This window comes from Poromitra crassiceps (assembly GCF_964638095.1).
Source record: "Poromitra crassiceps genome assembly, chromosome: 9".
In the NCBI taxonomy this organism is placed as follows: domain Eukaryota; kingdom Metazoa; phylum Chordata; class Actinopteri; order Beryciformes; family Melamphaidae; genus Poromitra; species Poromitra crassiceps.
Genome location: NC_139630.1, coordinates 57083008 through 57103407, shown reverse-complemented (window position 1 = coordinate 57103407; position 20400 = coordinate 57083008). Strand labels below are relative to the sequence as shown.

The following is a 20400-nucleotide window of genomic DNA, read 5'->3' as shown; positions in this document are numbered from 1 at the left end:
CTTATTCCTTCTCAAACTACTTCCTACATGGTGCTAGTCTATCAAAATATCTTGGCTGTCATTGGCTACGGTTACATGAGGCCTTTTAATTCGAAATGAAATCATTCGAATCAAATCATTCGCATTGATCGTTATTTCCTGTGAGTTTACAAGAGAAAATAGTATCCAATCTCAATCCTCTCTAACTCACTGCAGTCTTTCTGCGCATGCCCGTTTCACTTTTGACTGAAAAATGATGCCTCTAGATTAAAGAAAAGACACTGTGATGTTGACTTTTATGTAAATGTGCGCATTCGTTTCGTTATAGATCATGACTGCCCCGCAGCTAGCTTCACGTTAGCTTGCATGTAACGTTAGCGTCACCACAAGCTTGTGGAGCGCTGCCTGTTGAAGGTAGCCACAACTAGCTAGCTAAAGTTAGCCATAGCCACCACAACAGCTAACGTTAACGCCAAACAAATCGCTGCCTCCTCCCCACGTTGCAAAAGTGGTTGATTTGTCATCATTTGAAACTGTCAACAGCCACTCTGGAAGCTGCCATGTTTCGCCAGCTGCTGGGGCCGGGTGTGTCTGACGCGGTTTGACGCGTTTGACGTATCCATGTGATTCCCCCTCCCTTCCTGAAGTGTGACAGAGCTCTTCCTTGAGAGGGAGATTGCTGACAACGGGCATGCGCAGAAAGACCGCAGTGAGTTAGAGAGGATCGTAGAGGAAAGAGCGTTCACATGTATAGAAAAATACTTCAATCGCATTGAGAAACGAACTACACCACCCCCTTACATCGAATTTGACTTCACATCGAATTGGCCTTTTTCATTCTGCTTTAGGTGTTTACAAGATAAATTTGAAGAGGATTGGGATCGAATTCTGAGTTAAAGAGGATTGAAACTGTCCATGTAAACGTAGCCACTGATTGTGTTGCATAGTGGTTTTCTGTACTGTTGACAAATTGTGATATTGTAAGTCGCTTTGGATAAAACAAAAGTGTCTGCTAAATGACGTAATGTAAATGTAATGTAATAATTTTTTTTTTTTTTTTTTGCAAAATCTTCATAGTTCAACGAAAATAGTTTATGCTTTAAATCTAAAATGGTTCATGGATTACATTCTAATAACAAACCTATCAAATTAAAAGTCAAGCACGTTACCGTGGAAACAATTAAGCTTAGCCCAAAATCACAAATCAGAATGAGGGGGTCCCCGGTATATTTTCTATCTTGTAAGGGGTCCTTGGCTGAAAAACATTTGAGAACCTCTGGTGTAGAGGTTAAAATACTCACCTACACCACGGGGCTTCTGTAGAAAGTGCCCTAATGTAACGTTAGCTGCTGATCCTTTTTTTTTAGGTCGTGTTGCAAAGCCCGGCTCGGCCCAGCTCGGCCCGGCTCGGCCCGGCACAGAGTTGTGAGAGCAGATTAAACCCACGCCTGGCAGAGAAGGATCCAGTGCTTATGGGCCTTGAGAGGCACTCTGGGCTGCCTTCACCTCCACAGCCTGTTAGCTAGCCGCGCGCTAATTGGACAGATGAGGGGAGTGGGGCGGTAGGTAGGGTGAGGGGAGGGAGGGGGGGGGTTGGATGAGGTCATCCTTACACTACAAATGTGTGTTGTGACCCCTTGACCCCGCCTCTAATGATGTGGCTGCAACAAAAAAGCCTGCATGGTTGAAGCCATGAAGAAGAATGCAAAAACGAGTCATTACTACAATCAGCCAGATTTCAACACCACTTCAATATTGAATTCAAAATGGAATTTGATCAATGTTTAATACTTTCAGTGTGCTCTGCAGGAAGACATTGGTGGAGAAGTGGGAATAGTTAAAAAAAAAAGTAAAAGAAGGGTTGTAATAATCTGAGGTTCAGATTCACTTAGAGGCCATTTACACCTGGCGTTAACATGCGTTTTCTGTGATCAGATTGCAATCAGATTGTGTTTTATCACTTGAAATGCCAGGTGTAAACACTCCCAAAACGCATTGAAGAAGGATTGCAATCTGATCGGCCAAACCACCTCCGGAGGTGGTCAGGGATGCATTGTGTACACATTGAACACAAGTGTAAATGCAATGTGTCCTCTCAATCTGGATACAGGCAACTCTCAATTATGCGGATTGAGAGGACAACCATTTCTGCAATCTGATTGCAATCAGATTGCAATCAGATTGCAGAAAATGCATGTTAACGCCAGGTGTAAATGGCCTCTATGATTGTGTTCTGAGGACACATTTTCTGTGCTGCTCAGTTGGTTTTGGTTTTACATTACGTACATTACATTACATTACATTACATGTAATGTGGTTTTGGTTTGACCCACAGAGACACTTTGAGTGAATCTGGGCCTGAGCTTCAGTCTACCTACTGACAGTGCATTGCAGGCTGAGCAGCACCATCACACAGTCACACTGTAAGAACATCAAAAACCCCTTTGCAATGTTGCTACATAGCTGTTAAGTTAAGTTTAGTTAAGGAATTTAGCAAAGCCTCTGAGTGACTCTGACTCTGTTTGCTGCGGCGTTGTAGCGCTCTTAGTTTAAACATTAGCATCATAGTATCAATTCAACACTAGCGTCTATGTTCTGCGGCCCGGACGGAGCTTCCCATGTCAACTTGTTGAGGTGGCACATTTTGGAGGGGTGCAGGGGGGGGGGGAGGGTTCGGGCGCGAGGGGGGGGGGTGCGGGGGGCCGCAAGGGGGGGCGCGAGGGGGGGAGACGGCTGCTCACAACTGCCCTTTTCAGCCCCGGCACCGCTCACAGCTGTTGCTTGATTGATACCCACTCCCAAACCTGTCAGCACCTCCAGTCTGTGCCCGGCCTCTGGAGAAATGCCTCCCAGACATCCACATAGATTTCATTTTCTCCGGACTTTGCATATGAATGCCGTGGACAAATATTCTATCAACAAAAGCGTTTCCTTTTTCGACCCCCCCCCCCCCCCCCCCCTCAACACATTCCACATGGGAAACAAAATGGCGTATTTGGGGCTGTGTTTTTGGAACTTCTCTCCTCATCTTTATTCAGTGTGGACTTTTGCTTTTCATGTCCACATTACATCTTCCTCTCATTTCCTCTCCACTCCTCACAGACACATTCTTAATCTGTGTGTGCCAGAGATCGCTCTCACTGTTTGGCCACGGCACTGCGGCACGGTCGCTTTACAAAAAAAACCTATTTAAAAAAAAAAAATCTGTCAATCAAGCTATTTTGTTCAGGCAGTGCAAATTCATTTTCAATTACTATTCAGTCCCGGTCGGTCTGGACGACTCGAGGCTTGGGGGAAAAAAAACAGAAAATTACAGTGACTACCGGTCATACTGATTTAATCCAGCAGGTGATTGAGGAGATCGCTGTGCAAAAATTCTACAGGGGGGCAAATGAGGAGATGGGTGAAGCTTGTATCCATACAAGTGAAAAAGACATATTTACATAGAACGGTGTGCAGGGCTCATTAAGTCACAGCCAAACTTAATGAAAATGAATAATGCAAAGTATGCATTCACTTCAGTGATGATGGTGCTACTTTGCCAAGGTGATTAGCCATATAGGGAACGGCCAGAGGACACGGCTAAGAAGGGGGCAACTTGTTTCATTCTGCCGTGTGTTCTGTCCTTGATCAGCGCCGCAAAGACGTGACGGCCAAGAGTTAACATGCGATTAGGATGGTTGGAGAAGTGAGTAATGTTGCTGTCTGCTGTAACAGGATCTGTATGGTTGCGTCCATGGTACACACAGCCTTTGATTGGCCGGTTCCCGGGGTACACACAGCCTTTGATTGGCCGGTTCCCGGGGTACACACAGCCTTTGATTGGCCGGTTCCCGGTCACTGGCAGGAAACACGCACCCGCAAATGACTGGGCCTGAATTGATGTGCTTGTTTGTGTCACATGGTGCGGCGGGCGGACACATTTGGGTTTGGTTGAACAGGGAAAGTAGCACAGGTTAATGTGCTGATGGAATAAGTTAATATAGTGAAATCTAGCTCTTTCATTTGGTCTTCAGGAGACACTAGTCAAAGCAAACCTTCCCTTTTTTAAGGGATTTATTCATGGGTCAAGGAGACATTAGTAATTAAGCTGTTTTTTATTTGTGCTTTATGTACACATTTTACAGCGTTAGCGAAAGTTCCTGTATCCCCGATGTTTTCACGAGGCTATATTAGAAAGTAAGCAAAATTAAGGGGGTGTTTAAGGGGATTGTGATTATTATTAACTAACAATAACCCATTCTAAGGGGATTTTGCATGAATTGAGGATGAATATGAATTCATGTAAATGTAAGGTAATTTTAAGGGATTAGTGGTTGGTAGTGGTTGGTAGTTTCTGCCAACTGGATTGTTGGCATTCCTGTTTGGAAACCATGGGACACACAACTAGCTGCAAGTCCCCGAATAGCTGCCAAGTGGCTATTTATATATAGGCTTACAGAAACCTTTTCCCCCAAATATGTCAGGTGTTTGGAGAGGAAAGGAGCCAAGAATAGAAAGCAGAAGGATGTTAATGATAGATAATATGTTAGTGGGACATTACAACTCATTAGACACAGATCCTTCAGCAGAACTTTTCCCAACTCAAGTTTTCCAGTCCTTTAAGTGATTGATTGTCTTCTTCTCGCAGTCCTCTACCCGACTCACCGTTTTAAAGATTGTATTTTTTATTTATTTTAGACTCAGGCTCGCTGACATATTTTCACTTTTACCCACCACCCTGGGAAAATGTACGAAAATCAGCTATTTTTTTCTAAGGCACTTTCCAGATAATTTATGGCTGATACAAACTTCTGCTTACCAATTCCATACAAAACTGAATTGTGCACCGGGGTTATCTGGAGGTCAAGAGTTTGGGGCAAGAAGAAGTATAAATGTTGCTTAAAGTGTCGCTTTATAAACTTATTAAAATGAATTAATGAATATAAATAATATGACAGTTACAACATGAAGACACCCACCCCTATGGCTGGTAAACAGTGATGTAGTGAAGGGCCCAGAGCGACTCCCACATCCAGAAGCCATAACTCTATTTGACTGTCTAACTGCTTTCATAGATATTAGACCAGCCAAGTCAATGCGATAAAATCCTGTTAGCGATATTATTTGCATATTATCTCACCGCTACTCTATCCACTTTATCTTTATCTATCTCTCTCTCTCTCTCTCACACACACACACACACACACACACACACACACACACACACACACACACACACACACACTGACTGACTGACTGACTGACACACACACACACACACACACACACACACACACGCGCGCGCGCACGTGCATGCAATTAGAGCCTCTGACTTGGCCTACTTTGGGTGTGTGGGGAGAAAGTGGCAGTACTCAGGATGTAATCCAGACTTCCCGCATCCATAACTGACAGTTTTGGTTGTTTTTAATTGGCAGGAAATTATCTAAAACTCATTACCGCAATCTTAATTATTATTTTATCCACTTTGTTTTTTTTGTTTTTTTTAAATAAATTGGTCAAACAAATTATTTAACTCAGTTTCTCGCAGCCTCTCGGCCAATCTGGGACGGAGACTGGAAGGTTATCAGCAGAGTGACGGCACACAGATAAGGAGCAGGCTATTGGGTTCAGGGGTCATGTTTAGCTCCATAGATACAGCGCAGTACTCACTGTCTTGGTTCAGACATGTACAGTAGCTGGGAGGCAGCCAGCAGGTTCAAACATCCAGGCAGCAGCGGCACCTTGAAAGCAACACGTTGGAGAGTGGATCGCAGAGCGAACGAGCCCCGCCCTTCAAAGCCAATCCCCCGGCCTGTGTAAACAAGCCATCAATGGCTGTCACAGAGCCGCTACATTGGCCAGGACGAATGGGAGACGCGGGGCTGCTGCTTGGGCCGGCGCTGCTGCCCGGGCCGGCGGTGCTGCTGCCGACTGTAATTGCCATCTCTTAGACGGGAAATGGCAAATTGCTGCTCTCATCATTAGCAACGAGCTAAGACAGAGAACAGACATGGCAGCCTACAAACATAATGATCATGACAGGGGGGCACTGCTGCGACTCCAGAGACCGCTGCAGATTGGGGGTCTCTGGCGCGGGTCGAGTTTGTTTTCCTGTGTTTTAAATGCACATCCTGGTAGCGGGGCTGTCCCGTCCTGTGTCCACCCTTTAGGCTACTTACTGGTGCAGGGTTAGGGTTAGGGTTAGGGTTAGGGTTAGGTAGGTAAGGCTACTTACTGGTGCAGGGTTAGGGTTAGGTAGGTAAGGCTACTTACTGGTGCAGGCCACAGACGGCGGGTCGGACAGCGCGCGGTAGTAGCCGTCCTCGCAGTCGCAGCGCCAGGAGCCCTCGCGGTCGTTGTAGCTGTGCGCCGGACAGCGCGAGCACTGCAGGTCCTGGGAGGAAGACTTGTAGAAGCCACGACCGCACGCTGTGGAAGGAGAAGACAACAAACATGAGGAAGAGAGGAGGAGGATTCATGTAATTCATGAATTACCCCCTCAACCACATTCATGTGACATAATGAAATCACCCGTGCTCCAGATACAGTTGTCAACATTTTACAATTTGTCACTTCCTGATTTCAGATTCAGGTTCACTTTAAGAGCCGCAGTAAGTAATCAGATTACAAAAGGAGGAATTTGACTTGGTGCAAGTATGCAGCGTAGCGGTCACATCAATAGTAGAATCAATAGAGAAAAACAATCACAAAACTTAAAGTGCACGTTTAGCAAAACGAGTTGAAATTTGTGCTGAAAATGGCTTTGGAAAGCTTCCCCTATATAGATTCCACTGCTGCCTCCAACGTTCATGACAGCAGGAATATAGAAATCATTATTAGCACGTTAGCACATTAGCCTGTGTGCGAACACAGCGGCTTCAGGTTCACACTTGAGTAAGAGTTCCCATCATGAGGAGCAGGGCATGACAGGACACACCGTCATGAGGAGCATGTTCACATCTCAAAGCTGTGAGTGTGTTGGATCAGCCTGCCCCTCAGGCTCCATCAGCGAGCTGAGACAAACCTCTTGAGAACACATCACCACTCCGCTATAACCTTCCCACAAAAGATTCGGGGTGTTTTGCTTGAATCCGTTTGGAAGTTAGCCTCCTTTAAGTGATTGGTCACGTTGGTCACATGACCTACTTTTCTACTAAGTTTCATGCAAGTCCGTTCATAACGTTTTGAGGTATCAAACAGACAAGATAAATATCCCGTGGAAGCCTTCGCCCTGGGAGAGATGACGTCTCCCCTTGAGAGAAAAATAACAAGACTGTTTGAATTCTGATGAGCTCATGCTGGTAAAGAAGTCCAGCTTGTTTATGACCTAGTCCCGTTTCTTCAAAGGAAAGCTGTTCAGCAGAGTAGTGAAATAGATACACAGGGAGGAGTGAGCTTGTAAAAAACACAGACTTTGACCAAACCATAAGTTCTTACCTTTGACAAAATACAACACGTTAGCGGTTTCAAAGTACACCATTGCCACCGCAAGTGTTGTTCTTCGGTTCAGTGAGTTTTGGTCGTAGAGTGATAAGACCAATATCAACGCAATCTGTGGATTGTCAGCTTTCATGGAACATATTGTTGGACTCTTACTGGTACACAAACACATGGAGATTATCCAGTCATTACCGCGACGCGAGCCCTGCGGCAGTACTTCTGTGGCAATAAGGTATTTGAGACAGGTAACATCTGTAGGTGAACATGATGAGTATCAGCAAGAAATCAAAATGGAGGAATAATCTCCACTCCACCATAAGCAGCACTACCTGTGTGGTCAAATAATCCTATAATAATTACGACCTTGATTTGAACTCACTAAAATCACACACAATTGCTGTGTCCCAAGAGAGCCAATCAACAGATTGACAAAGTGCCATCAAGGCAAAACTGTCGACCAAAAGCAGAAGGAATGCAAACGGCAAGAAGTAAACAGCACAACAAATACAGTGATTCATAGGAGCAGCATTGTGAATCACACGTGTTGGTCAAGTTCATGTATTAGTATTAGTATTAGTATTAGTGAAAGATTAAAACTTCTATTTCGGGTCTCTTTCTCTGCCTCGGTGCTTGAAATAATCCACAGTGATCCGCTGTGTGTGGAGAACCTGAGCTAAGACCCGCTGTGTGTGGAGAACCCGAGCTAAGCCCGGGTGAAAAACTGCAATCTAGGCCAACACGATTTCTTCAACAATCTGTGGGAAATCTATAGTTCTGTGAAAATGTCTGCATAAAAACCATCAGATTATACTGGAGATGCATTTTTCATGAGCCGCTGTGGAAATGAGCAATGAGTTTCATACTAGCTTTGCCAGTTTTTCAGATCTCTGTTAGGCGTTTTCTCCCTGCGATCCAAAGCTATTGGCCTATAGCTGTATGACAGCTCTGGAATAAGAAGGCTGGAGGAACCCCAGTTTCCTCATCTGAACACTTCCACAGCAGCATGGAGAGACGGGCCGAGGCGCTGGCTGGGTTTCCCCATTCCAGCTCACATCAAAGTACTGTCATTCTCCATTTCTCGGACCGCACCGGCCTTGTGAAACAAGAGCTTTTTTTTCCAGGAGGAAAAAGACACGATTTGATCTCTAATCTTTCTTTACCTGTGCGAGCTGGTAATTGAAAACAGAGCGACGAGGCTGCCTGCTAGCGCGCGGCGCTGCGCGGCGCAGCGCGGTCCTGAACGCTGACGGGCCCAAAACACACACAGTGGGAGTCTGCTCATATTTAGCTGTTCTTACTGACAGTACAGTGCTGATCAGAGATAGCAATGGACAAACACCAGAGTAACGCGCGTCTCGTTGCCGTATCTGATATGGGTCAAAGTAAATATTCCCCAATGGATGCCTGTGTTGATAACGACACTGACAAACGGCTCTCTCTGCACCGGCTTGTTAAAGATTGTCCAGACGCCGTTTTAAGAGGCTGCGTTCTCCCACCATGCAAGACTGTTTAAACATTCTGATAAGCCCACATGTCTGTTTGCCTTCTGGCTTCCAGAGAGCTCGTCTGCTGGGTGGCCAGTGTGCTGCGCTGGGAGGAGGAGAGCCCAGCGTGGACCGGAGGGGCGAGGGGGGGGCTATCTCCGGTCCGCTACTGCCCCCAGCTGGATGGGAGGATCCACAGCCCAGATTGAGACGACCCCCGGGATGGGAGGGCTTCTTTAATAGTCAACACAACTTGAACTTGAAGAGTCTGTGCACACAACAGCGTTTATTTTGCAGGGGTTTTGGGTGACAGCCCCTGTGTTGATCAATGTGTCTGACTGGCTCCAGCACCCCGGAAATGTTTACAGAGGCAACAAAGCGTCAAATTAGACCTGAAAAAGTCAAATGCCTGCATGACATGGCTAAGATAAGTATTCCAGCAGCTGCCGTCCTGTCCTCATCCTCTCCTCCTCTTCCCACCACTGGCAGTGCACTGAGTGACAAGTACAAACACACCCATCCCGGCCCAGCATTCCTGTCCCAGCGGCGCGCACACACCGCTGGCGTGCACACACACACCGCTGGCGCGCACACACACACACCGCTGGCGCGCACACACACACCGCTGGCGCGCACACACACACCGCTGGCGTGTCCCACTCCGTCCTCCAGATGCTGGAAAGACTCGCTCTCTACTCTGAGATGCCGAAACGCTAGGGGGGGGATTTCATGATAGTGAGTGATCGGCTCTTTGTCGGCAATGCTTTCCCCACCCAAATGAAAATATCTATGAAGCGATTATAGCAGGTCTAGCCTCCTTAACTGACATAACTGACAAATACCGACATGTACTGTAAGTAGGGCTGGGCGATACGGACCAAAGATCATATCTCTGTATTTTTAGGCCGAATGGCGATTCACAATATATATCTCGGTATTTTATACGAAGTGAGCTAGATTGTAGCCTAAGTGGGCTAAGTTGTAAGTCAAAGCCACATGTGAGATGTCACAAGCACTTTGATTAAAACAAAACTGTGATCAAAATAAAATTCAAAGACCGGGTTTGGTGCTTTCACAAAATATTTACACGATGAGATTTTTGAAAAATGATCATCAGTAACGTGGATATAAAGACAAATAATAAATAATAGAACAGCAACAGTCTGGTAAGTTCAGAAAATGACATTACTTCACTTTACTGCATTGCAGCCTTAAAAAAAAACAGGAAAAGACAACACCATATCCCGATATTACGATATCCAAAAATCTCAGACGACATCTAGTCTCATATCACCATATCGATGTAATGTAGATATATGTTCCGGCCGTACACACAAGAACGTTAAAGCTATGTGTTCAAGCCTCCTGCCAGTTCACAACTTGCACTAATTTGACACAAGCACTTAGAGAGCAGGTAATTACTGGGTGAGGATCACGCGCACGGCCGGCGACTACTTGAAAAAGGAACTATTTCTGTAAGTCTGGTCTTCTTCTGGCGAGCGGATAAAGGCCGACTAATGGCTTGTGTGCTTGTTGACACAGGCCCCACTTAGAAAAAAGCCCAGCGCACACAGACACAACAAGCACCTCATTTACCCACACGGAGAAATTAGCCCGTCCTCAGAGAAGCGGGTTGAGGTTAAGCAGAGAGGGAGGAAAGAAATACAAGTCTTACATTCCACCCGGCTCCTCGGCAGCCATCTGTAATTTCCCTTCCAGTGGTCAAGCACTTTCATTCAGCGATGGAGGGGGGGCGACGGCGGGGGGAGAAACGGGCTGCAGTCAGCAGTTTTATACAGAGGGAAGAAGAGTGAGTGAGTGAAAGAAGAGGTCCTCCTCGGGATAGAGATAGTCAAACACTCTGCCTGTGACTGTAACATCTGGATCACAGCGCGCTTTGGGACAGAGAGCGAGACAGAGAGAGAGAGGGCTCTTATCTTACGCAGACACACACACACGCATGGCGAAAAAAGGAAAAATGGATTTCTGTCTTTTTCTAAGATACCGGTTTATTTCTTTTTCCTCCGAGCCAAGCTCCTTAGCATTCTTGAATTACGTCCAAGCGCTCTCACGCTTTGGCGGCGGGGACGCGTGACACTGTGGATGAGGGACAGAGCGCGAGGGCGAGCGCCAGTGACCTCTTGCTGACATATCCCCTTCCCCGGGCCAGAATAGAAGATCATTATTTCCCTCGTCTGGGTGGGACGCCATGACACTTGGGTTTCTTTTTTCACCTCGGTTAATCTTGCCCCCTTTGCTGACCAATCGGATTTCAGAAGAATCTCCCTATCGGCGTTTTCGTGGAGTCCAGGGCTGGGTATCAGTACTCTGATACCCTCAAGGCAGTGATTCTCAAACGTTTTCACATCAAGGACCCCTAAACTGGCACAGATTACACCACCCATTTGATAAGATTTTGTCCCAGCCAGGGTCCCCCATCTGATAAGATTTTTGCTTTTTTTGTTGCGTTTTATTTCAGAAGGTGCATGAAACCCATGACCAAGATAGTCACACATTCAGTCATTGTGTTACTTATGGATGGAATTGTAGTGAAAATAAATTATTCCCCTTTTTGCTGGGGACCCCCTGGAACCACCTCAAGGACCCCTGCGGGTCCCCGGACCCCACTTTGAGAACCACTACTTTAAGGTATTGACTGAAATAACCCAGTATCAAGTAGTATTGAAATGTCAGTACCAATAATAACCACATAATAATAATAATAATAACCACACCAGGAGAGTTAGATTGACTTTTTAATTTGATTCATGTAAAATTTTGGGGTGAACATGAATTAATTAAATGTAATTAAAAAGTGGATCTCACACGCCTGCTGTGCGCTGGATTACTTGTTCCTGAATGCTGCTCTAGCTGCACCCTGGGTTAGTGGCACGGCTGTGCACAGGGCATCCATGTACTGTACTCTCATAATAATATAATGTACTCTCATAATAATAATATACTGTACTCTCATAATAATATAATGTACTCTCATAATAATATAATGTACTCTCATAATAATATAATGTACTCTCATAATAATATAATGTACTCTCATAATAATATACTGTACTCTCATAATAATATAATGTACTCTCATAATAATATACTGTACTCTCATAATAATATACTGTACTCTCATAATAATATACTGTACTCTCATAATAATATAATGTACTCTCATAATAATATATACTGTACTCTCATAATAATATACTGTACTCTCATAATAATATACTGTACTCTCATAATAATATAATGTACTCTCATAATAATATAATGTACTCTCATAATAATATACTGTACTCTCATAATAATATAATGTACTCTCATAATAATATACTGTACTCTCATAATAATATACTGTACTCTCATAATAATATAATGTACTCTCATAATAATAATATAATGTACTCTCATAATAATATACTGTACTCTAATAATAATATACTGTACTCTCATAATAATATAATGTACTCTCATAATAATATAATGTACTCTCATAATAATATAATGTACTCTCATAATAATATAATGTACTCTCATAATAATATACTGTACTCTCATAATAATATAATGTACTCTCATAATAATATACTGCACTCTCATAATAATATAATGTACTCTCATAATAATATAATGTACTCTCATAATAATATAATGTACTCTCATAATAATATAATGTACTCTCATAATAATATAATGTACTCTCATAATAATATAATGTACTCTCATAATAATATTCAAACTTCTCCAGTCCAACAATACCTGCATCCAATCCTTTTTGTAAACAGAAAAAAAAAAAAAAAAAGGCTATTTGTATGGTTTTGCTCGCAGCCAATCATGGCAAGCGTTCTTCGATTTAATGCGGGGTGTGATTGGCCCACTACCAAGTACTCTATGGTATCAGTACTTGTATTGTAATTTTTTCAACGATACCCACCGCGAATCGAGTCGCAGACACAGGAAAACAAGCTTCCCTGCTCGCTCACAAACGCCTCAAATCCAATCAAGGTTCCTATCCGTGTGATTCCTGAGGGGTAGAGGGGACTGCAGGGTACCAACAGGCCATGACTCCTGAGGGTAGAGGGGACTGCTGGGTACCAACAGGCCATGACTCCTGAGGGGTAGAGGGGACTGCAGGGTACCAACAGGCCATGTGACTCCTGAGGGGTAGAGGGACTGCAGGGTACCAACAAGCCATGTGACTCCTGAGGGGTAGAGGGGACTGCAGGGTACCAACAGGCCATGTGACTCCTGAGGGGTAGAGGGGACTGCAGGGTACCAACAGGCCATGTGACTCCTGAGGGGTAGAGGGGACTGCAGGGTACCAACAGGCCATATGACTCCTGAGGGGTAGAGGGGACTGCAGGGTACCAACAGGCCATATGACTCCTGAGGGGTAGAGGGGACTGCAGGGTACCAACAGGCCATATGACTCCTGAGGGGTAGAGGGGACTGCAGGGTACCAACAGGCCATATGACTCCTGAGGGGTAGAGGGGACTGCAGGGTACCAACAGGCCATGTGACTCCTGAGGGTAGAGGGGACTGCAGGGTACCAACAGGCCATATGACTCCTGAGGGTAGAGGGGACTGCAGGGTACCAACAGGCCATATGACTCCTGAGGGGTAGAGGGGACTGCAGGGTACCAACAGGCCATGTGACTCCTGAGGGTAGAGGGGACTGCAGGGTACCAACAGGCCATGTGACTCCTGAGGGGTAGAGGGGCCTGCAGGGTACCAACAGGCCATGTGACTCCTGAGGGTAGAGGGGACTGCAGGGTACCAACAGGCCATGTGACTCCTGAGGGGTAGAGGGGACTGCAGGGTACCAACAGGCCATGTGACTCCTGAGGGGTAGAGGGGACTGCAGGGTACCAACAGGCCATATGACTCCTGAGGGGTAGAGGGGACTGCAGGGTACCAACAGGCCATATGACTCCTGAGGGGTAGAGGGGACTGCAGGGTACCAACAGGCCATGTGACTCCTGAGGGTAGAGGGGACTGCAGGGTACCAACAGGCCATGTGACTCCTGAGGGGTAGAGGGGCCTGCAGGGTACCAACAGGCCATGTGACTCCTGAGGGTAGAGGGGACTGCAGGGTACCAACAGGCCATGTGACTCCTGAGGGTAGAGGGGACTGCAGGGTACCAACAGGCCATGACTCCTGAGGGGTAGAGGGGACTGCAGGGTACCAACAGGCCATGTGACTCCTGAGGGGTAGAGGGGACTGCAGGGTACCAACAGGCCATATGACTCCTGAGGGTAGAGGGGACTGCAGGGTACCAACAGGCCATGACTCCTGAGGGGTAGAGGGGACTGCAGGGTACCAACAGGCCATGTGAAAGATTGAGTTTCCCCCCCATCTGTCTCCATGCGCTGCAGTGGCCGTTTCAAAGCCACCTCAGTGTGGGAAACTGCTCTCTGTTGAGACTGAGAGAGGAGAGCTGGAACCTTGGTGTCTCCACGGCCCCCGCCATGATGAGCCCTGTCAGAGCCTCTCCTCCCCCCCGGCCGCCCTCCCGTCCGGCCTGATTATGTGTTAGATCCGCCCGCGTCGTGTCGTGTGTGGCGATGGATGTGGAAAGAATGCACGGGCTGCAGCGAGCGGAGGAGAACCCGGGGAGAGCAGCCTGGAGATAGCACCCCATTAGAGTGATAAAAGAGGCAGGGGGAGAGAGAGCGGCCGACAGGCCCGACGTGCAGGCCCCCGCCCGCTGATGGATGCCAGGTGGAACGGGTCAAGCGCGATAAAGGAAACAGTTTATTTTCTTATTTCAAAAAACACCACTGCTTTTCCCTTTAAACAGTCGCCGTGGCCGATAGGGGGGGAACGTCTTTATAAATATCGACTATAAACACAGCGGCGCGCGGTATGACGGGGGAAGCCTGACGACGTCTGTGGTTTTCAATGAGAATGTTTTTCCCCCCGGGGTCTCGTCCTCCATCTGCTTGATTTCCACATCCAGTGCTGCTGAGGTGGTGCTGCTGAGGTGGTGCTGCTGAGGTGGTGCTGCTGAGGTGGTGCTGCTGAGGTGGCCTCGAAAACCTACCGCATTTTCTCTCCTCCAACTTGTTGTTTGATCGATCCCATTAGACTGTTAACTCAATGGTGAACTGCCACAAACATCCTCTGTCAGCAATTCCAAAATTCCCTGTGTGTCGCTAGATGTTCAGACAAGCATGAAAGACTATTTAAAAAAGCCCCACTCTCTGTTTATGTCTTTTGGTTTGACTTTCAGGGCGTACGATGAGGAGCATGCGTGACCTGCCATTATGGCCTGTCAATAGCTCTCACACTAGCTCATTTCCAATGCGTTCATGTAGCCTAAAGGGAGCGCGCGCGTGTTGCTCTGATGACATGTGACTTTGTGTTCTCGCCTCAATAGATATTATAGTAATAAATACTATAGTATAATACTATAGTAATAAATACTATAGTATAATACTATAGTAATAAATACTATAGCATAATACTATAGTAATAAATACTATAGCATAATAATATAGTAATAAATACCATAGTAGGCCTGTGTGTGGAGTGGACATCCATCAAGCTGTGTTTGCCTGCATTTGATGCATCTCTTTGATGGAGTAAAGCCTGCGGTGGTTTCCCCTGCCCTGTAGGAGGCAGTCTATCTTGTGAGTAATCTCACAGAGATGCAGGTGGACCTGGGCCAAATCGTGGCTGAATATATTTCTATTACTTGAAAAAACAGAAAGCAGCGCTGAGTTTGTTTTATCGTTGCGGGTGATGTGGCTTTACACCTTAAAGGAATACATGATTTATGTATTTAGCTTGCTACACAGTGCTTGCTGTGTTGTTTTCTCATACAGTTACTATGTATGTATGTCAGACGGTGCAGCTACCTCTGATTCTGAACTCAGTGTTGGGGAGTAGCGACATTACAATTTGCAGTAGTTGGGTGGTAGTTTAACTACCGGTACATTCAAATCGCAGTAGCATTTTCAGTAGTGAACTACTTTGGGTCATGTAGTTTAGGTCGGTAATTACAAACTACATATTCATAGTATTCTCATGATATTGTTTTGCCATACAATACGGCACAATGCCACGGTTGTTATTTAATGACAATCACCGGCTATTTGATTAAAATCATCGATGTCTGCGATCGAATACTATTCATTTCCCTAGAAAATTGTGCCTTTTCCTGATTCCACCTCAACAACTGCCCCCTATCCACTCCTTAAAACACATCCTGGGCTGCCTATGTGACGACTGGCGTGCCCTAGTCCATAAACCAAACACACCTACACTTGACTCAAGTGTCAGATCAGTGGTACCTAACCTCATGCAACAATAATCAGAGTCCAGACTCAGATTGTGATCGTTTCCTGTGATGTCGGTTAGTTGAACTACTTTTTGAAAGTAGTTTTAATTTGACAAGCTACATTTTTTTGAGAGCCGTTATTAATATGTAGTTACTTATATAATTAATAATTATGAATTATATAATTACTAATAATATACTTAATTATGTAGTTGAACTACATTTAATTGGGAAGTAGCTATTACTTCAGTCAACTACAGATCTAAGCAGTTTCCCCCGACACTGTCTAAACTGCTGCTGACATTCTGGCTGCACATCAGCGGGATGATGAAACAGCTTCTTTGCTCAAAATGTTTATTATGGCAAAGAGTAATTATTCGTGTATCTCTCTTCAAACATGTTTTGCTTGGGTTTGACTGATCACAGGAGTAACACAGGCAGCAAAGCCGCAGGTGTTTTCTTAGCATTCCTCTCCATCTAACGCAGCCCGCTGCACACAGCCACACACACCCGTCTCTAACGCAGCCCGCTGCACACAGCCACACACCCGTCCAAAGCTCCTCTTTTCTCTCAATAAAGCACGAGGAGGTGAACAGCTGGGCTTTGGCCCCCGCAGACGCGTTAATCTCCCACCTAAGAGAGGCACGGCGCCGACCCAGCTCCTGGACACAGTGTGGCAGAGAGAGCACACAAAGAGGAGGAAAGAACTGAAGCCCGGCTGGAAACCTCTTAGCAGGAACCCAGATAGAGTTTCAGTGTCAGAGCAGCACCTCCAAACAAGCTCATTCCAAACACCTACACCTCCTGCACATGAAGCGGAGGCGAGAAGAACACGGCTACAATGTGCAAGTGGGATTTAAGGAGCCTACGAAAGATCAGCCCTAAATGGTTAAAAGAATCCGATGTCGTAATTTTAGCAGGATTCTCGCTCCACCCCACACATACTTGGAATGGCTCCGTCTGCCTGCTGGTGCTACCCTCCACACATGCAAGACAACCGGCCCATTCATCGGAGGTACCTGTGCTTAGCGGCAGATAAGTAGCTTTTCCATGAGAAACAAAGAGAAGATTAGCATTGCCTTACACGGTGTTGGAGGGCACGCAGCTTTGCCCTCCAAGCAGGGAAAACCCTCAGGAAGTGCCCAAAGATCAAAGCCAGCTACTGATTAACTTAGACTCAAATTATATCTCATAGAAAGATATAACTCATGCTACAGCCCGTCAATAGTACTCTCAGTTTGCCATAAAAGTAGGCCAATTTGGAATTTATTAGCAACATAATTAACACATCATCTGGGCCACATTAAAAAAAAATCTTGTTTTTCATGTTTCAAAATGAGTCAATTGAACTCACATTGGCAGGGAATTATAATATCTGTGTAATTATAGTATAAGTGAGAATACTGCCCACCCTCGACCGTGATATTTTTGTTTGCTCCGGCATGTTATCCTCACTATGAGACAACTAACTTGAACTTGAACTTATCACAATGTCAAAAAGTCCAAAGTGTTAAAAACCACAGAGCCGAGGTCTTCAGCGCATCTGCTGAGGTTATGAGCGAACGAGGCAGGAGAAAATCTGAGAATATAATATGATCTCCCTCCGAAAGACAACTGCTTCTGCCGCATTCGAGCCGCAGCTGACAGCAATACAAATTACAAACAACAAACTTGAACACCTGTTTCCTCTTTCGGCTCGCTGGCTGATTTACTGCGCGGATTTGGGGGTGGAAAATGAAGAGGGCATTTTGCGAATAAATCCATTACATCGGTGCATCTTTTATAGCCTCTCACTCTGCCTGAGCAGGAACTGTATCTTCTACCCACACTAAGTATGTCTGCTTCACTCTGCCTGAGCAGGAACTGTATCTTCTACCCACACTAAGTATGTCTGCTTCACTCTGCCTGAGCAGGAACTGTATCTTCTATCCACACTAAGTATGTCTGCTTCACTCTGCCTGAGCAGGAACTTTATCTTCTACCCACACTAAGTATGTCTGCTTCACTCTGCCTGAGCAGGAACTGTATCTTCTATCCACACTAAGTATGTCTCCTTCACTCTGCCTGAGCAGGAACTGTATCTTCTATCCACACTAAGTATGTCTGCTTCACTCTGCCTGAACAGGAACTGTATCTTCTACCCACACTAAGTATGTCTGCTTCACTCTGCCTGAGCAGGAACTGTATCTTCTATCCACACTAAGTATGTCTCCTTCACTCTGCCTGAGCAGGAACTGTATCTTCTACCCACACTAAGTATGTCTGCTTCACTCTGCCTGAGCAGGAACTGTATCTTCTACCCACACTAAGTATGTCTGCTTCACTCTGCCTGAGCAGGAACTGTATCTTCTACCCACACTAAGTATGTCTCCTTCACTCTGCCTGAGCAGGAACTGTATCTTCTACCCACACTAAGTATGTCTGCTTCACTCTGCCTGAGCAGGAACTGTATCTTCTACCCACACTAAGTATGTCTGCTTCACTCTGCCTGAGCAGGAACTGTATCTTCTACCCACACTAAGTATGTCTCCTTCACTCTGCCTGAGCAGGAACTGTATCTTCTACCCACACTAAGTATGTCTCCTTCACTCTGCCTGAGCAGGAACTGTATCTTCTACCCACACTAAGTATGTCTGCTTCACTCTGCCTGAGCAGGAACTGTATCTTCTACCCACACTAAGTATGTCTCCTTCACTCTGCCTGAGCAGGAACTGTATCTTCTACCCACACTAAGTATGTCTGCTTCACTCTGCCTGAGCAGGAACTGTATCTTCTACCCACACTAAGTATGTCTGCTTCACTCTGCCTGAGCAGGAACTGTATCTTCTACCGACACTAAGTATGTCTCCTTCACTCTGCCTGAGCAGGAACTGTATCTTCTACCCACACTAAGTATGTCTCCTTCACTCTGCCTGAGCAGGAACTGTATCTTCTACCCACACTAAGTATGTCTGCTTCACTCTGCCTGAGCAGGAACTGTATCTTCTACCCACACTAAGTATGTCTGCTTCACTCTGCCTGAGCAGGAACTGTATCTTCTACCCACACTAAGTATGTCTCCTTCACTCTGCCTGAGCAGGAACTGTATCTTCTACCCACACTAAGTATGTCTGCTTCACTCTGCCTGAGCAGGAACTGTATCTTCTACCCACACTAAGTATGTCTGCTTCACTCTGCCTGAGCAGGAACTGTATCTTCTACCCACACTAAGTATGTCTCCTTCACTCTGCCTGAGCAGGAACTGTATCTTCTACCCACACTAAGTATGTCTGCTTCACTCTGCCTGAGCAGGAACTGTATCTTCTACCCACACTAAGTATGTCTGCTTCACTCTGCCTGAGCAGGAACTGTATCTTCTACCCACACTAAGTATGTCTGCTTCACTCTGCCTGAGCAGGAACTGTATCTTCTACCCACACTAAGTATGTCTGCTTCACTCTGCCTGAGCAGAAACTGTATCTTCTACCCACACTAAGTATGTCTCCTTCACTCTGTCTGAGCAGGAACTGTATCTTCTACCCACACTAAGTATGTCTCCTTCACTGTGCCTGAGCAGGAACTGTATCTTCTACCCACACTAAGTATGTCTCCTTCACTCTGCCTGAGCAGGAACTGTATCTTCTACCCAAACTAAGTATGTCTGCTTCACTCTGCCTGAGCAGGAACTGTATCTTCTACCCACACTAAGTATGTCTGCTTCACTCTGCCTGAGCAGGAACTGTATCTTCTACCCACACTAAGTATGTCTGCTTCACTCTGCCTGAGCAGGAACTGTATCTTCTACCCACACTAAGTATGTCTCCTTCACTCTGCCTGAGCAGGAACTGTATCTTCTACCCACACTAAGTATGTCTCCTTCACTCTGTCTGAGCAGGAACTGTATCTTCTACCCACACTAAGTATGTCTCCTTCACTCTGCCTGAGCAGGAACTGTATCTTCTACCCACACTAAGTATGTCTCCTTCACTCTGCCTGAGCAGGAACTGTATCTTCTACCCACACTAAGTATGTCTGCTTCACTCTGCCTGAGCAGGAACTGTATCTTCTACCCACACTAAGTATGTCTCCTTCACTCTGCCTGAACAGGAACTGTATCTTCTACCCACACTAAGTATGTCTCCTTCACTCTGCCTGAACAGGAACTGTATCTTCTACCCACACTAAGTATGTCTGCTTCACTCTGCCTGAGCAGGAACTGTATCTTCTACCCACACTAAGTATG

General features: G+C 45.8%; 1 protein-coding gene across 5 annotated transcripts in view; it reads right to left on the bottom strand.

Annotated features, from left to right (window-relative positions):
- epha7 (eph receptor A7) overlaps positions 1 to 20400 on the bottom strand; it is a gene marked incomplete at its 3' end in the record, with an annotated part of 116644 nt that overhangs the window by 78480 nt on the left and 17764 nt on the right. For all 5 annotated transcript variants that reach the window (XM_083642735.1, XM_083642738.1, XM_083642737.1 and 2 more), the window contains exon 4: positions 6235 to 6390. In XM_083642735.1, coding sequence (XP_083498861.1) covers positions 6235 to 6390 — 156 coding nt within the window. The remainder of the gene's footprint in view (positions 1 to 6234; positions 6391 to 20400) is intronic.